Source organism: Saccopteryx bilineata, chromosome 4 (genome assembly GCF_036850765.1).
Source record: "Saccopteryx bilineata isolate mSacBil1 chromosome 4, mSacBil1_pri_phased_curated, whole genome shotgun sequence".
NCBI classification, from domain to species: domain Eukaryota; kingdom Metazoa; phylum Chordata; class Mammalia; order Chiroptera; family Emballonuridae; genus Saccopteryx; species Saccopteryx bilineata.
In genome coordinates this window covers 2,147,617-2,160,771 of record NC_089493.1, presented here as the reverse complement: position 1 = coordinate 2,160,771, position 13,155 = coordinate 2,147,617, and the positions used below count along the sequence as shown (strand labels likewise).

General features: G+C 62.8%; 1 protein-coding gene across 6 annotated transcripts in view; it reads left to right on the top strand.

Annotated features, from left to right (window-relative positions):
* The first annotated feature begins 3,187 nt into the window (after window positions 1-3,187).
* The window catches only part of CEP170B (centrosomal protein 170B), a 28,933-nt gene continuing 18,965 nt past the window's right edge, over window positions 3,188-13,155 (top strand). For 4 of the 6 annotated variants that reach the window (XM_066278164.1, XM_066278161.1, XM_066278163.1 and 1 more), the window contains exons 1-2: window positions 3,508-3,665; window positions 6,753-6,885. In XM_066278164.1, coding sequence (XP_066134261.1) covers window positions 6,781-6,885 — 105 coding nt within the window. In that variant the 5' untranslated portion in view covers window positions 3,508-3,665; window positions 6,753-6,780. Of the gene's footprint in view, window positions 3,344-3,507; window positions 3,666-6,752; window positions 6,886-9,958; window positions 10,149-13,155 lie in introns of those variants that run through there. The other 2 variants (XM_066278160.1, XM_066278162.1) reach the window with 2 other exon arrangements.

Below are 13,155 nucleotides of genomic sequence, written 5' to 3'. Positions count from 1 at the left end.
GCTTCAAGCCATCAATTTTTGGGCTCAAGCCGGGGACCATGGGGTCATGTCTATGATCCCATGCTCAAGCTGGTGAGCCCACACTCAAGACAAATGAGCCAGCGACCTCGGGGCTTTGAACCTGGGTCCTGAGTGTCCCAGGCCAAAGCTCTAGTCACTGTGCCACCACCAGGTCAGTTCCCACTGTGGTTTTGATGTGCATTTCTCTGCTGAGGAAGGAGGTTGTACCTTCCACGTGCTTGTTGGTCATTCCCATATCTTCTCTGAACACCTGCCTATTCGAGTCCTTTCAGGCTATTTATTCCTTTTTTTCCCCAATTACATCTTACATTCAATATATTATTTTTGTATTAGTTTCAGATGCACAGCACTATTTATTCTTGCATCTTTATTTCCCTCCTGGACTTTAGACATGGTTCACATGGTTATACAAATACCCTGTACCTCCTTTATTAGGTTGTTAGATGAGGTTGGGGGGTAGCTGTGGCCTCACCCCCCCTCAGCCTCCCCCACAGGTTCCCGGCTCAGTCTACCTCCTTCTTCCTCCTCCCCACCCTGTGGCTCCAGGACTACCCGAGGAGCCGTACCTGCTCCCCTAGCTCTGTGCTGAGCTCCCAAATGCTAGTGGACAGCTTACCTGAGTGTTCTCAGGTGTCTCCATCCCTGTTTGTCGATCTGTGAACTCCTGACTTCTGTACACCTGCTCACCTGTTTCCCACTGACAGCAGGGCGGTCCAGATCAGTGGTGGCATTCAGCCTGTTCCCACCGATTCGGCAGAACCGATACCTCATATTTTGTTGAGTTTGGTGAACCGGTTGTTAAAATGGCATGTCATCAGGGTTCCCTCTAAGGTGGGCGTGTGGGCAGCCGCCCAATTGTGGAAATCACAAATTGACATTCCTTACTCCTTTTTAATGTTCATCTGCACAACAGCGTGTTCTAAACGCCCATAGTCATGTTCATTCCATCCATAGGTGAAAAAAATTTGACAGAAATATGCTTGTAATATTTATTCATTTCATAAAACTCTTGATGAAATACCACATTTTAATTCCTTTGCATTTGTTACTTCAGTAAACAAACTCATAACAAACGTAAAGAGAAAAAGTGCCCAACAACCAAGGGGTGACAAGCTGTCATTGGAAACATCTTTAAAAAGTTTTATTAGGCCCTGGCCAGTTGGCTCAGTGGTAGAGCGTTGGCCTGGCGTGCAGAAGTCCTGGGTTCGATTCCTGGCCAGGGCACACAGGAGAAGCGCCCATCTGCTTCTCCACCCTTCCCCCTCTCCTTCCTCTCTGTCTCTCTCTTCCCCTCCCGCAGCCAAGGCTCCATTGGAGCAAAGATGGCCCGGGCGCTGGGGATGGCTCCCTGGCCTCTGCCCCAGGCGCTAGAATGGCTCTGGTCGCAACAGAGCGACCCCCCCCCCAGGGGCAGAGCATTGCCCCCTGGTGGGCGTGCCGGGTGGATCCCGGTCGGACGCATGCTGGAGTCTGTCTGTCTCTCCCCATTTCCAGCTTCAGAAAAATACAAAAAAAAAAAAAAAGTTTTATTTTTTTCAGGTATTATTTAATATTTTTTCATTCATGTTTTAAAACTCTCTCTTATAACATGATCTAGCTTTGTGTATCTCTTTTATTATTCTTATTTAAGTGCTAAATGCCTGAAATAATAAACTGCCTTTCAGCATATGTTTTTGTGTTTTTTTATACTTAAAATGATCATTAGGGCAGAGAACTGGTTGTTAAATTATCTGAACCCCACCACTGGTCCAGGTGACCACTGGGTACCATCCTTGCCCCTTACTCCCTCTCCTTGGAGGATGGATGGGTCCTGCCAGGTGAAAGATACAGAGAGAAAAAGACTTTTTTTGAAGGGCCATTCACCAAGGTGTGGCTTCACCAAGAAGACAGCACGTGGTGCAAGTCCTGGTGGGGAGCTGGTCCCAGAGCCCTAAGAAGGCAGACGGTGAGGCCTCAGGGAGAGAACCGGTCATCCTGCAGCAGGGAGAGGCCTGGGGAAATTTCCCAACATCTGGGCTGGAGGCCAAACTCACCCAGAAGGCAGTTGGGGTGGAGGATGGGGCTTGAGGCCACTGATGCTGTCCTGAGGTCTGGGGGCAAATCAGGAAAGCCCAGCCCGGCCCCTTGCCCTCTCACGAGCCTCACCTGTAAAGCTTAGGGCCTCTGGTTGGACACCTGACCATTCCCCCTGCCCTCAGGCCAGTGCTCCCACCACACCCTCGGGCACGCGAGCTTGAGAAAACCCTGCTCTGAGCAGGCCTCAGCCGGCATCAAACTCTCCACCGGCGCCACCGAGTCCTTGGAATGAAGTCCAAACTCCTTGATCACCTGGTACAGGTCCCTCCCCTGCCCTGCCCCCCACCCCCTTCCTCGCTACCTCCACCCTTTCGTTCCCGTGCAGTTTGTGTTCCCACCACCGGTCTTTCTGGTGAACCTGCAGAGGCACCCTCCCAACCTCCCCACTGCAGGTGGGTGTCCACACTCCGGGGCGCGCGGCGCTCCCCGCCCCCACGTCAGGGCCCGGCCCGAGGGCAATGCCGGGGTCGGCTGACGACGCCGGCGGACTGTGGAGTGTAGCGGGGCGACGGCAGAAGGCCCGGGTGCGGCGCAGGGTGGACACCGCCGCGGCCGGGAGCGCTCAGCGGCTCCATCCGTCCAGTCCCCTGGCACAGCGCGCTCCCGGGACTTTCCCCCACTTTCTCCGCGCGCTAGCTCAGGCCTTGCCCCACCTGCAGCGCAATCCGTCAGCCAGGCGTCTTCCACGCCGCCCCTGTCCCCAGCGTTAATCCCCATCCCCGCTCCTGCCGCCCAGGACACCCCCCTATGCTAGCTCCCAGCGCGGGTCCAGAGCCCGGAAAACTCACCCCAGGAGCGGCGAGCACCTCCGAGGCCCCAACCAACCCCACCCCTCGCCAGGGTTTGGGCCCCAGTCGCCCAGAAGGGAGAGCGGTGTCGTCGCCTACGAACCCCAGCCCCCCGTCCAGCCTAGAACGCTGGGGGGTCGGGGTGGGGGAGCGCGGAGGGAGGTCCGGGCCTCTGGGGTCACCACACCTCCGTTTCCCTCCACCCTCCCTTTAGACGGGCGGGGCCAAAGGTTAGGGGCTGGGGGCGCGGCTCGAGTCTCGGGCTCCCGAGGTGCGGTTAAGCGTTAACCCGCGGGCCCAGGGCCAGGACGCGAGGCGGCAGCAGGACACCGGGTTCCCTCTGGCACGCAGGGCGGGCCCCGGCCCAGGCTGGGCCGGGCTGAGACCGGGCGGGGCGGGGTCTGCGGGCCGAGGGGCAAGCTGGACCGCGGGCCCCACGGAGCCGGGCCGCGGAGAAGGTGGGCGCGGGGACCCGAGCCCGGGCCGCGCTCACCTGGCGCCCCGCCCGCCCCAACCTGAATTTCCGGGGGCGGGTCCAGGCCGGGCGGGGCGGGCCCGGGGGCGGGCCATGCCTGGCGGGGGCGGGGCGGGCGGGCGGGGCGGGGCGGGGCGGGCGGGAGCCCGCAGACGTCAGGGACCCGCCGCGGGAGGCCGCGGCCGCCGCTCTGCCCGGGGCTCGGCGGGGGCTCCGCGCGCTTGCGGGCCGCGCCGGGCAGGTCCTAGGCGGCGGCCCGGCCCCGCGATCGCCGGCCGGACGGGAGGACCGGGGCCGAGCCGCAGGTAAGACGCGCCCCTGGTGCCCGCGGCGACCCGGGCCTCGGTCGCCCGCACCTGTACGCCTTAGGGGCCCGCGCGGGCACGGGGTAGGGGTAGGGAGCGGGGTCCCCACCCGGCCGGACAAAGGCGCGAGGGTGGGGACCGCGGGCGCACCTGGCCAGGCCGGTCCCTGCGCCGCGGAGGCGGCCCAGGTCTGCGCCAGGCTGGGCGGGGCCGCCGAGAGCGCGTCTACGCGGCCTGGGAGGGGGCGCGGGCCCGGCACCGGCTCGGCCATGGCCGCCCCGGGTGAGCGCTGATTCAGGAACCGGCGCCTCACCCTGCTCCTCCGGCCCTGCGCTCCCGTGGGCCGCCTCCCGGCCTGGTCTCTCTCTGCTCCCGCGGTCCCTCCCTGCCTGCTCCTTCTCCTCCTCCTCCTCCTCCTCCTCCATGTCTCCCGGTTTTCCTTCGCCGCTGCCTCGCTCCGCTGTCCCTGCCTCCTCTCCCGGCCTGTCCCCAGCCTCCGTTCCGTCTGCTCCTTGGAGCCGCCCGCCTGGCCCCTCCCGGCCGCGGCGCGCATCCCTTCCCTCTCCCGGTCCCCAGGCTTGCAGAACCTGCCGCCTCCACCGGCTCTCACCTCCTGGCGGAGGGCTCTTCTGGCTGGGGGGCGAGGACGAGTTAGGGGTGTTTATTATTCTCCCTCCCAGCAACGGTGGCTGCCCAGCCCTAAACCGGTGTCAGGCTGTTGGGGAGCATCCATTGCTCCCAGGCCTCGGCCTTTTTAGGATGAACTGACGTTGGTGGCCGTGGTGAGGCAGCCTTGTTCCCCGGCAGCGTGATCGGGCTCTGGGGGTTTGGCCTGTCTTTACCACAAGCAGAGGCTGTGGCCTCCTCTAGGTGGGGTTTCCCTGCCTGCTACCCATTGGGAGCCCGCCGTAGGTGATGGCAGCGTGTGGGTCCTGACCAGGAGTTGGGGCTGGGGGCTAGGGTCTGGATGGAGGCTGGAAAACACAATGATAGGGTGGGGGCTCTCCAAGAGAGAGGGCCCTGTGGTCTCCCCCATTGCCCATGAGGGGTTTCTGAGGTGGCATCCAAGCATGGCAGGGGCATAGAAGTGCCCTCCCCTTGGTCTACAGTGTCAGCCCCCCAGTCGACCCTAAAGGCAGGGGGTGGACCAGGGTGAAGGGGCTCTGACTAGCCAGAGCTGCCTTCTCCTGGGGTGGGATTTTCCACGTCTTCCCACCTGCCTCACCCAGGTGACATGAGGGTATAGCAAAAGATACTGTACATGGTCACTTAGGCCTTCACAGATGGGTGGGGCCTGGCGTTGGTCTAGTCTACTACCCACGTGGGAGGTGGCTGAGGCTTCTGGGTGTAGGCCTGCAGGGACAGAGCCTGAGGACTCCTCCACGTGGTGCCAGCACCAGCAGCTCCCACAGGCTACTGGCTCAGCTCCTAGCGAGTCTCCTGCTTAAACTCTACCTGTTCTGCGTGCAGAGCCAGGCCACGGACTCGGGACCCTAGGGCTGGCCTCCTAGGCTGTGCCCCCGGACACTCGCTTGGGGCCCTGCACTCAGACTAGGCCTCTAGGGACAACCCCCCTCCGGCTCCAGGACCAGCCACGGGACTCCCAGGTCTGGAGGACCCAGAGTCTTTACCCTGGCTGTTCCCTCTGCATGGAGTGCCCCCACCTCATGTTCACCCACTGGCTTCCACCTGCTCCTATGTTGCTCAGATGTCACCTTCCTAGCAAGCCTTCCCTTCCTACCTTCCTTGAACAGACCCTCTCTGTGCTACTCACACTGTATCATTCTTCTGAGGGAAACACCAGGATGCATTTTACCCCGTGTATGCGTGTGTGCTTGTGTGAGTGTGCATGTGTGCCAGGTGAGTGTGTGTACAGAGAGGAGCGGCCAGGACACTTGTGAGCTTGTGGGCGGTGCTCCGAGGGTGTGTGGAGGCCGCGTGCACACGGCGGTGGCACGGGCGTGTCTGCACATGTGGTGCCTTTGCACATGCTCTGTGGAATGAGTGCACTGACCACGGCGCTGCTCCAGGCTGCTCTCGGGTGACATCGGCCCTTGTGGTTGCTCAAGTGGCCCCCACTGTAACCCTCAAGCCACCATGGGGTCCCCTGCTGTCCTGACTACATCAGCTCTTAGATCCTCCTTCACCCAGTTAGTTCCCCTAGGACCTTGGCACCAAAGCACCACTTCCCTCCTGGACATTGCGGAGGCTGCCTGATGCCCTGCTCCTGTCCTGGCCCGTGGGCATCCATACTGGTCGCAGTGGCCACTGAGGGATGTCTGGTCTCCTCTCAGTGGCAGGAGTATTGATGGGTCCGGGTTTCTGTCTCCAGCCCATCCCCCAGCCCTTGTGCCCAGGGCTCATCCTGGGGTTGTCTGGCTGAGGGAAGCAAACCTCTGGTCCAGAGCTTGTGTCCTGGGGCAGGTCTGTTGCCATGAGTCTGGCATTGTGAGACCCGGACTGTGGGAAGCTGTTTCTGGTCATCATAGGGACGGACATGTGTCCACATGCAGGCAGCACAGTCAATGCCCCAGACTTAACCCCAGTCCTAGGGTCCCAAGTCCGTGGCCTGACTGTGCATGCAGAACAGGTAGAGTTTAAGCAGGAAACTTGTAAGAGAGAAGGGGCCCTGGGCCTGACCTGTGGTGACGCAGTGGATAAAGCGTCAACCTGGAACGCTGAGGTTGCTGGTTCAGATCCCTGGGCTTGCCTGGTCAAGGCACATATGGGAGTTGATGCTTCCTGCTCCTCCCCCCTTCTCTCTCTCTCTCCCCCCTCTCTCTAAAAATGAATAACTAAAATCTAAAAAAGAAATTTATAAAGAGAGAAGGGGCTCTATGTGGGGCTGGAGCATAAGAGAAGACCAGGCGGCTTTAGCAGGGGAGGGGTGTCCGGTGGGGGGCACACACACTGGGGAGGGAGGGGTGGCCCAGTGTGGTTGGAGCCCAGTGTTTCCAGGAGGTGTTGTTTGTGGTGGGGCAGGGAAGGTGCTTGAATCTCAGGGGCAGGATCTGTGTTGGGCTTCGGGGTGTCGGGGGCCTGGGCCTGGGTCAGGTGGGCATGCTCTGATGCCTCCTTTACTTCCAGGGCGTGACGGGCCTCTCTGAGCACCAAGATGAGCGTCACCTCCTGGTTCCTGGTGAGCAGCAGCGGCACCCGCCACCGGCTGCCGCGAGAGCTCATCTTCGTGGGGCGTGACGAGTGTGAGCTGATGCTGCAGGTGAGTGTGGGCCCCTGTGGGCAGCGCCAGGACCAGGCGCCAGGAAGGTCCCGTCCCACTGACTGGGACACCTGGTGAGGAGACCTCCATGCAGCCACCTGGGCCCTGGACCCGTCCACGGGTGGGCTCTGCAGCCTAGGGTGGGTGTGCAGGCCCGAGTGCCTGCTCCAGGGTGCGGCCCGACAGGGGGGTGCTCAGATGTCTGTGGGGTTCTCACGGTGTTGGACCCCTGCCTCTGGAAGGTGCTGGAGAGTGTATCTGTCCACGTCCTTGTCGTCTGGGGGGCCGCCCCTGAGCCATGAGCCCGGTGGGGAGCCACAGGGCCAGCTCTGAGCGTCGAGCCTGGCCTCGGTGGCTGGTGCCCCTTGGAGGTGTCCTGAGGGGAGGCCTCCTCAGGCAGGAGGGGCTGACACTGAGCACCGGCACTCTGCATTCAGGACCCCCCTTCTGGCTCAGGTCTCGGAGTCTGAGTTCAGCTCCCAGGGGGCTCACACGTCTGTTTGGGAACAGGATGGGGGGGCAGTGGGCTGATCCTGTAGGGTCCACCCTGGCCTGGATGTCCTTTTCTCTGCCCCTCATGGTGTGATTGAGTAAGCTTCCTGCAGCCCTGATGGGGCCTGTGGGGAAGGTGGGTGCTGGGGGTCTGTGAGCACTGGGGGCCCTGGGAGCTCCTCCCCCTGCAGACTCCCTCATCTCCGCCCCCCACCACCAGGCCCCACCCCGCCCCACCCCTCCCCACCCCGCCACCACCAGCCCTCACTCTGTTTCTTTCCCAGGCGTTGGGAGGGTGGGAGGAAAGTCAGAGATTCCGAGCTTCTGACTGGTCAGTGGTGGAGCCCTGAGCAGGACGGGAGCCACAGGGCCTTCTCAGCCCTGCAGACTGGGCCGCCCCCGGCACAGGTCTGCCTGTGCTTCTGCCCTTGCTGTCCTCTGTCATGTGGAGGAGCTGAGGCTCAGGGTGGGGGCGTGTAGAGTGAGTATGGGGGTGCCGCCCGCCTCCCGCCGCCGTCCTGCACTCCGCAGCTCAGGGGCTTCTCAGGGGCAGCTAGGCCGGAGCCCGCTAAACAAAACCCATCATCCTCTGTCACTCTGCCGGGGTCCCTGCCAGCGTGAATGTCCTGCCAGCCAGCCAAGGACAAGCCTTGACATTCTTTCTCCCTTACCTGTGCCTCCAGGGTCCCTGCCACCCCCACCTGAGGGCACCCCACCCACCAGGCCTGTGCTGGGCCCCAGCCTCTCCCCGTATCTGCCCTAAGAAGGTGGCACTGGGGACGGAACAGAGTCATGGGGGCGGACATGGTGAGAAGAGAGACAAGACCAAGGAGCAGGGGGCTGTCCTGCAGGCTTGTGCCCCAGTCTGGGCAAGAGGGGCCATGGCTTGCCCTGGCCGGCTGGCTCAGTGGTAGAGCGTCAGCCCAGAGTGTGGAAGTCCCGGGTTCGATGCCCGGCCAGGGCACACAGGAGAAGTGCCCACCTGCTTCTCCACCTCCCCCTCCTTCCTCTCTGTCTCTCTCTTCTCCTCCTGCAGCCAAGGCTCCATTGGAACAAAGTTGGCCCGGGCGCTGAGGATGGCTCTATGGCCTCTGCCTCAGGCGCTAGAATGGCTCTGGCTGAACAGAGCAATGCCCCAGATGGGCAGAGCATTGCCCCCTGGTGGGCATGCCGGGTGGATCCCAGTCGGGCACATGTGGGAGTCTGTCTCTCTGCTTCCCTGCTTCTTACTTTGGAAAAATACAAAAGAAAAAAGAAAGAAAGAAGAAGAAAGAAAGAAAGAAAGAGAGAGAGAGAGAGAGAAAGAAAAGAAAAAAGAAAAGAAAAGAAAAGAAAGGAAAGGAAAGGAAAGAAAGAAAGAAAAAAAAGAGGGGCCATGGCTTGAATCCTTGGGGCCGAGGAGGTGGGGGGAGAGTGGTGTTCTGGAGGCAGAGACGGCCTGCCTGGCCATGTGCCTCCCAGTGCTCTGTGGCAGCCCCAGCACTTGCTGACCACAGCGTCCTGGCTCTCGCGCACGCCTGACACAGAGCCGCAGCCCGGCGAGGACGTGACGCAGACGAGAGCAGAGACACGGCCCAGGTCCGCCTGGTGCAGAGCTCTGGTGCAGGGCGCGCACACTCGCTGGATGCGTATGCCGGCACACACATGGATGCCTGTGCACGTGTGCCTGCGCGCCCACATGTACGCGTGCCCGTCCGTGTTTGTGGCGGGTGTCCTCTCTGCTCCTGCCCAGTTTGCCCCGTGGGAATGTGTGACAGCTGGGATTTGTCTGCTCCCGACGCCCTGGCCCGGAAACCACGCTCGCACGGCCCGCAGGCAGCAGGCTGAGCAGTCAGTCCCTGGGGCGGTGCTGGGTGAGCTGGCAGGAGGGCGGGCGCTCCTGAGCCCCCGGTTTGGGCTGCTGCCGGTCAGCAGCGAGCAGCCCCAGGCGGGGCTTCCCCTGTGGAAGGCGGCAGACAGGAATTTTGGAAGCACATCTTTGTTTCATTTTAGAGTGACTACAAACATCCCTTTCCAAAAATTTGTGTTTATAGCGTAGGGCTGTTTTATGAGCCCTGTGTCATAGCTGCCCCTCTTCCTGCCTCATGGACACCCTCTACACAGCCTGGTTTGTGTCTGGTCTCTGAGCACTTGGGCCGGGCGGGGTGGGGGCCAGGAGGAAGGTGCTGGGAGTGGGACTCCTTGTTGGTCCCCTGCTCCTTCCCCAGGAGCCCTGGTACAACCCGAGATCTGGGGAGGGGGCTTAGCAGGAGCTGAGCTGGGGACACCGCCCTGGCCAGGAGTGGATGGGGCAGCCCAGGCTTTGGGTGCAAATTGACAGGTAGGCTATGCCAAGTCCAAGGAGCCAGAAGGTGGGTGGGTGGACAGAGTAGGTCTTCTTGCTGGGAGAGGGAAGGCAGGCAGAAGTAGGGTGGTGGTCCTGGGCAGAGGACCCAGGCCCCGTTGAGGACATGGGACCTCCAGAGACCGCAGAGGCAGCGGGCTGGCTGGGCGAGTGTGGAGAGGAAGGTTTGGGGAGGCCTCTGGAGCCTGTGGCTCGTGGGACAAGGCTTACCTATCTAACCAGGAAGTTTCAGCAGAAAAGTGACCGGCAGGGCCAGGTGGGGGCTGGGAGGACAGGAGAGGTGACCACAGGGACGGAAGCAGATGTACAGGTGCAGTGTGCTGAGGAGGAAGACTAGTGGGCACTGGTGCCTGGCATGAGAAGGGGTGTGGCTGGAGCGTCCGGGAGCTCGGCTGGCAACGTCCCTAGAGGAAGGCAGGAGGGCCAGGTGGGCTGTCAGTTTGGCTGGGTTGGGCTTGCGCTGCCCGGGGCTGACTGGGGGTGTGTCCAGGAGCTCGGAGACCACCGGCTTGGGGAGGAAGGAAAGCTGTGCAGGCTGGACAGGTCAGCCCAGAAGCCCCTCCAGAGGTCACTCTCAGCAGAGATGGCATCTAAGCGTGAGATGCAGACTGCTCTCGTGACCCCCCCCACACCCCCACCCCACTCACCTCGGGCCGAGCAGAGCCTGGGGCTGACCCGCACCCCACTCACCTCGGGCCGGGCAGAGCCTGGGGCTGACCCGCACCCCACTCACCTCGGGCCGGGCAGAGCCTGGGGCTGACCCGCACCCCACTCACCTCGGGCCAGGCAGAGCCTGGGGCTGACCCGCACCCCACTGTGTCCGGGCCAGGCAGAGCCTGGGGCTGACCCGCACCCCACTCACCTCGGGCCAGGCAGAGCCTGGGGCTGACCCGCACCTCACTCACCTCGGGCCAGGCAGAGCCTGGGGCTGAGCCGCACCCCACTCACCTCGGGGCCGGGCAGAGCCTGGGGCTGACCCGCACCCCACTGTGTCCGGGCCAGGCAGAGCCTGGGGCTGACCCGCACCCCACTGTGTCCGGGCATGGAGCCCCAAGGCTGGTGCACCCTTCCCAGTGCCCCTTTTCTCGGCCGAAGTCCCCGAGAGGCCCGATGCCCGGCCGCGAGGAAGGCAGAACCTGACCCCAGGCCTCGGGGTTTGCTTTCTCGACACAGCGAGTTCCTTTGGCCCAGCGGCATCGGGGCACCGGGCAGGGCTGAGGCAGCAGCTGGCCTGCTCCTGAGCACTGGGCTGTGCACCGGAGGGGGTGTGGAAGGAGGCGAGAGCCCCCATACTCGCAGTTGCCGGCTGGGCTCTAAGTGCCTGATCTCCAGGGCTGCCGAGAGCGGCAGTTACCTGGCTTCAGTTGGGGTGCCCTTGAGGGGTGCTGCTGTCAGCCCCACCCCATGACTGGGTCCTGGGGAGCGCCTCCACCCTGCAGCCAAGAGGTCCGAGAGAGGAGAGTGCAGTGTCCCCGAGCACGCCAGGCTGGGAGGCCCAGGCCCAGGCCAAGGCCAGTGGGCAGTGGCCAGGGCTGGATCTGGGGGAGGAGAGCACCCAGTGGCCTGAATGGGGACAGAGCGAGGAGTCCAATGGAGGAGGTGGTGCCTGGCGTCCAGCGTGGCCAGGAGCTATCTAGCTGTGGGTGCCAACTTAAATGAGGAGCTCAGGACGGGGCCAGAAGTGAGGCCGGGGGGGGGGGGGTGGCCAGGGGAGAGGGCAGTGGTTTCAAGGTCGGACGACTCATTTTGCTGGAGACTCGCTGCAAGCCCTTCGGGAAGCAGGCAAGGTGACACCGGAAGTCCCACCAGGATGGGTGCGGGGGGGGGGGGCTTCCTGGGAGGTACCTGGCTCTGCCCTCCGAAGCCCTGCACCGGTGCTCCCTTCGGAGGGCTGTGGTGGGGTGATGCATGGACCCTGCCCCCCACGTCTCTCCTCATGCCCCCCCCGGTCCCCCACTACTGTGTCCTCATGTGGGTCAGGCTGCCCTCCAAAGCCCTGCACCTGTGCTCCCTTCGGAGGGCAGTGGTGGGGTGATGCATGGACCCTGCCCCCCACGTCTCTCCTCATGTCCCCCCCCCCGGGTCTCCCACTACTGTGTCCTCATGTGGGTCAGGCTGCCACCTTGGAGCCTCTGAGTCCAGAACAGGTTGGAACATGGAGGCCACGCTCAAGCCCAGGCCTGCGGCCACACGAGCCCTGCCTGCCGGTTTCTCCAGGGCCTGCCCTGGGTGTCTCAGCCAAGCCGATTGACCTTGGGTGGGGGCCGGGCTTGGCCGCAGCCCGTGTCCACTCCCACCTCGCCCAGCCCTGCATGTGGGTCTCTGGGTGACAAAGGAGGCTCTATCCTGGGGGCTTCTAGCTCTTGGGAGGATGCTGGGGCCTCCCTGGAAACTGGTCATTTCAAGATGGTGCCTGAGGGGTTGGGCAGGGGGAGAGTGTGAGAGGCATGGGCTCCGAGGTGGTGGTTAGGCGGCCAGCTTCCCAGGGGAGGGAGGGTCTGGGCACACACCTGTGAGTACTGAGAAGCCTGGTGGTGTAGTCAGGCGGGGACTCAGGTCCTGGGCCACCCTCCCATGTTGTGGGGGAACATCCTGTCCCATGTGGTATAGAGAAAGTGTATAGCCCCGTTGTCCCTGTGTGTGCATGGAGACTGGCCTGGCCTGGTATCTTGTAGGGGCACCGCCTGACAGGCCCACAGTCACCTACAGTCACAGGGCCAGCGGTGGGCAGCACTCTGGTTTGGCTGGTTGTGCTGGCCTCTCCTGGGGCTGGGCCCCAGGCGGTGGGCTGCAGATGCCACCCAGACACCGGGGCCTCTGAGCTGGGGGTGGACAGCTCTGTGCTGAGACCGCCGGCCTCTTGCCTGGGTGAGGCAGCCATGCTGGCAGTGCCTGCCTAAGCAAGGAGAATGTGACCAGGACCCTGTCCCTGCCTCTGTCCCCAGCCCTGGCTGTGGAGGGTGGGGTGGGGTGGCTTGGCTGCAGCTCTCCAGCTTGACTGTGCAAGGCAACTAACTCTCTTCGGGGAGGGGGTCCTGGGTGGACCGGTGGCCAGGGAAGTGTTAGCAGTGCTCAGGAGTGCAGGTGTGTCCAAGATGTGTGTGAGTGCTGTGCGTGAGCATAGAGCCGGTGGAGTCTGGGGTGTGTCACCCATGCAAGTGTGCACGTGCCCATCACTTGGAGAGGCTGTGAGCCCCGGTGGGGCTGGCTGGGCAGGCCAGGAGTGGGGGGAGGCCTCTCCCTGAGCCCCCCGCCCAGTCCTTTGAATCTCCCTCTGGTTTCTACCCGACCTGCCAGGCCGCCCCCTCCTGCCTTGGAATGAATAAACGTCATATCCCAGATGACCAAAGGGTTCCCAGCGCCTTCCATGGCAGACCCAGGAGCAGTCACGGGGTTGAGGGGGCACCGGCCTGTGGTGCTGTGGAGCGCTGGTC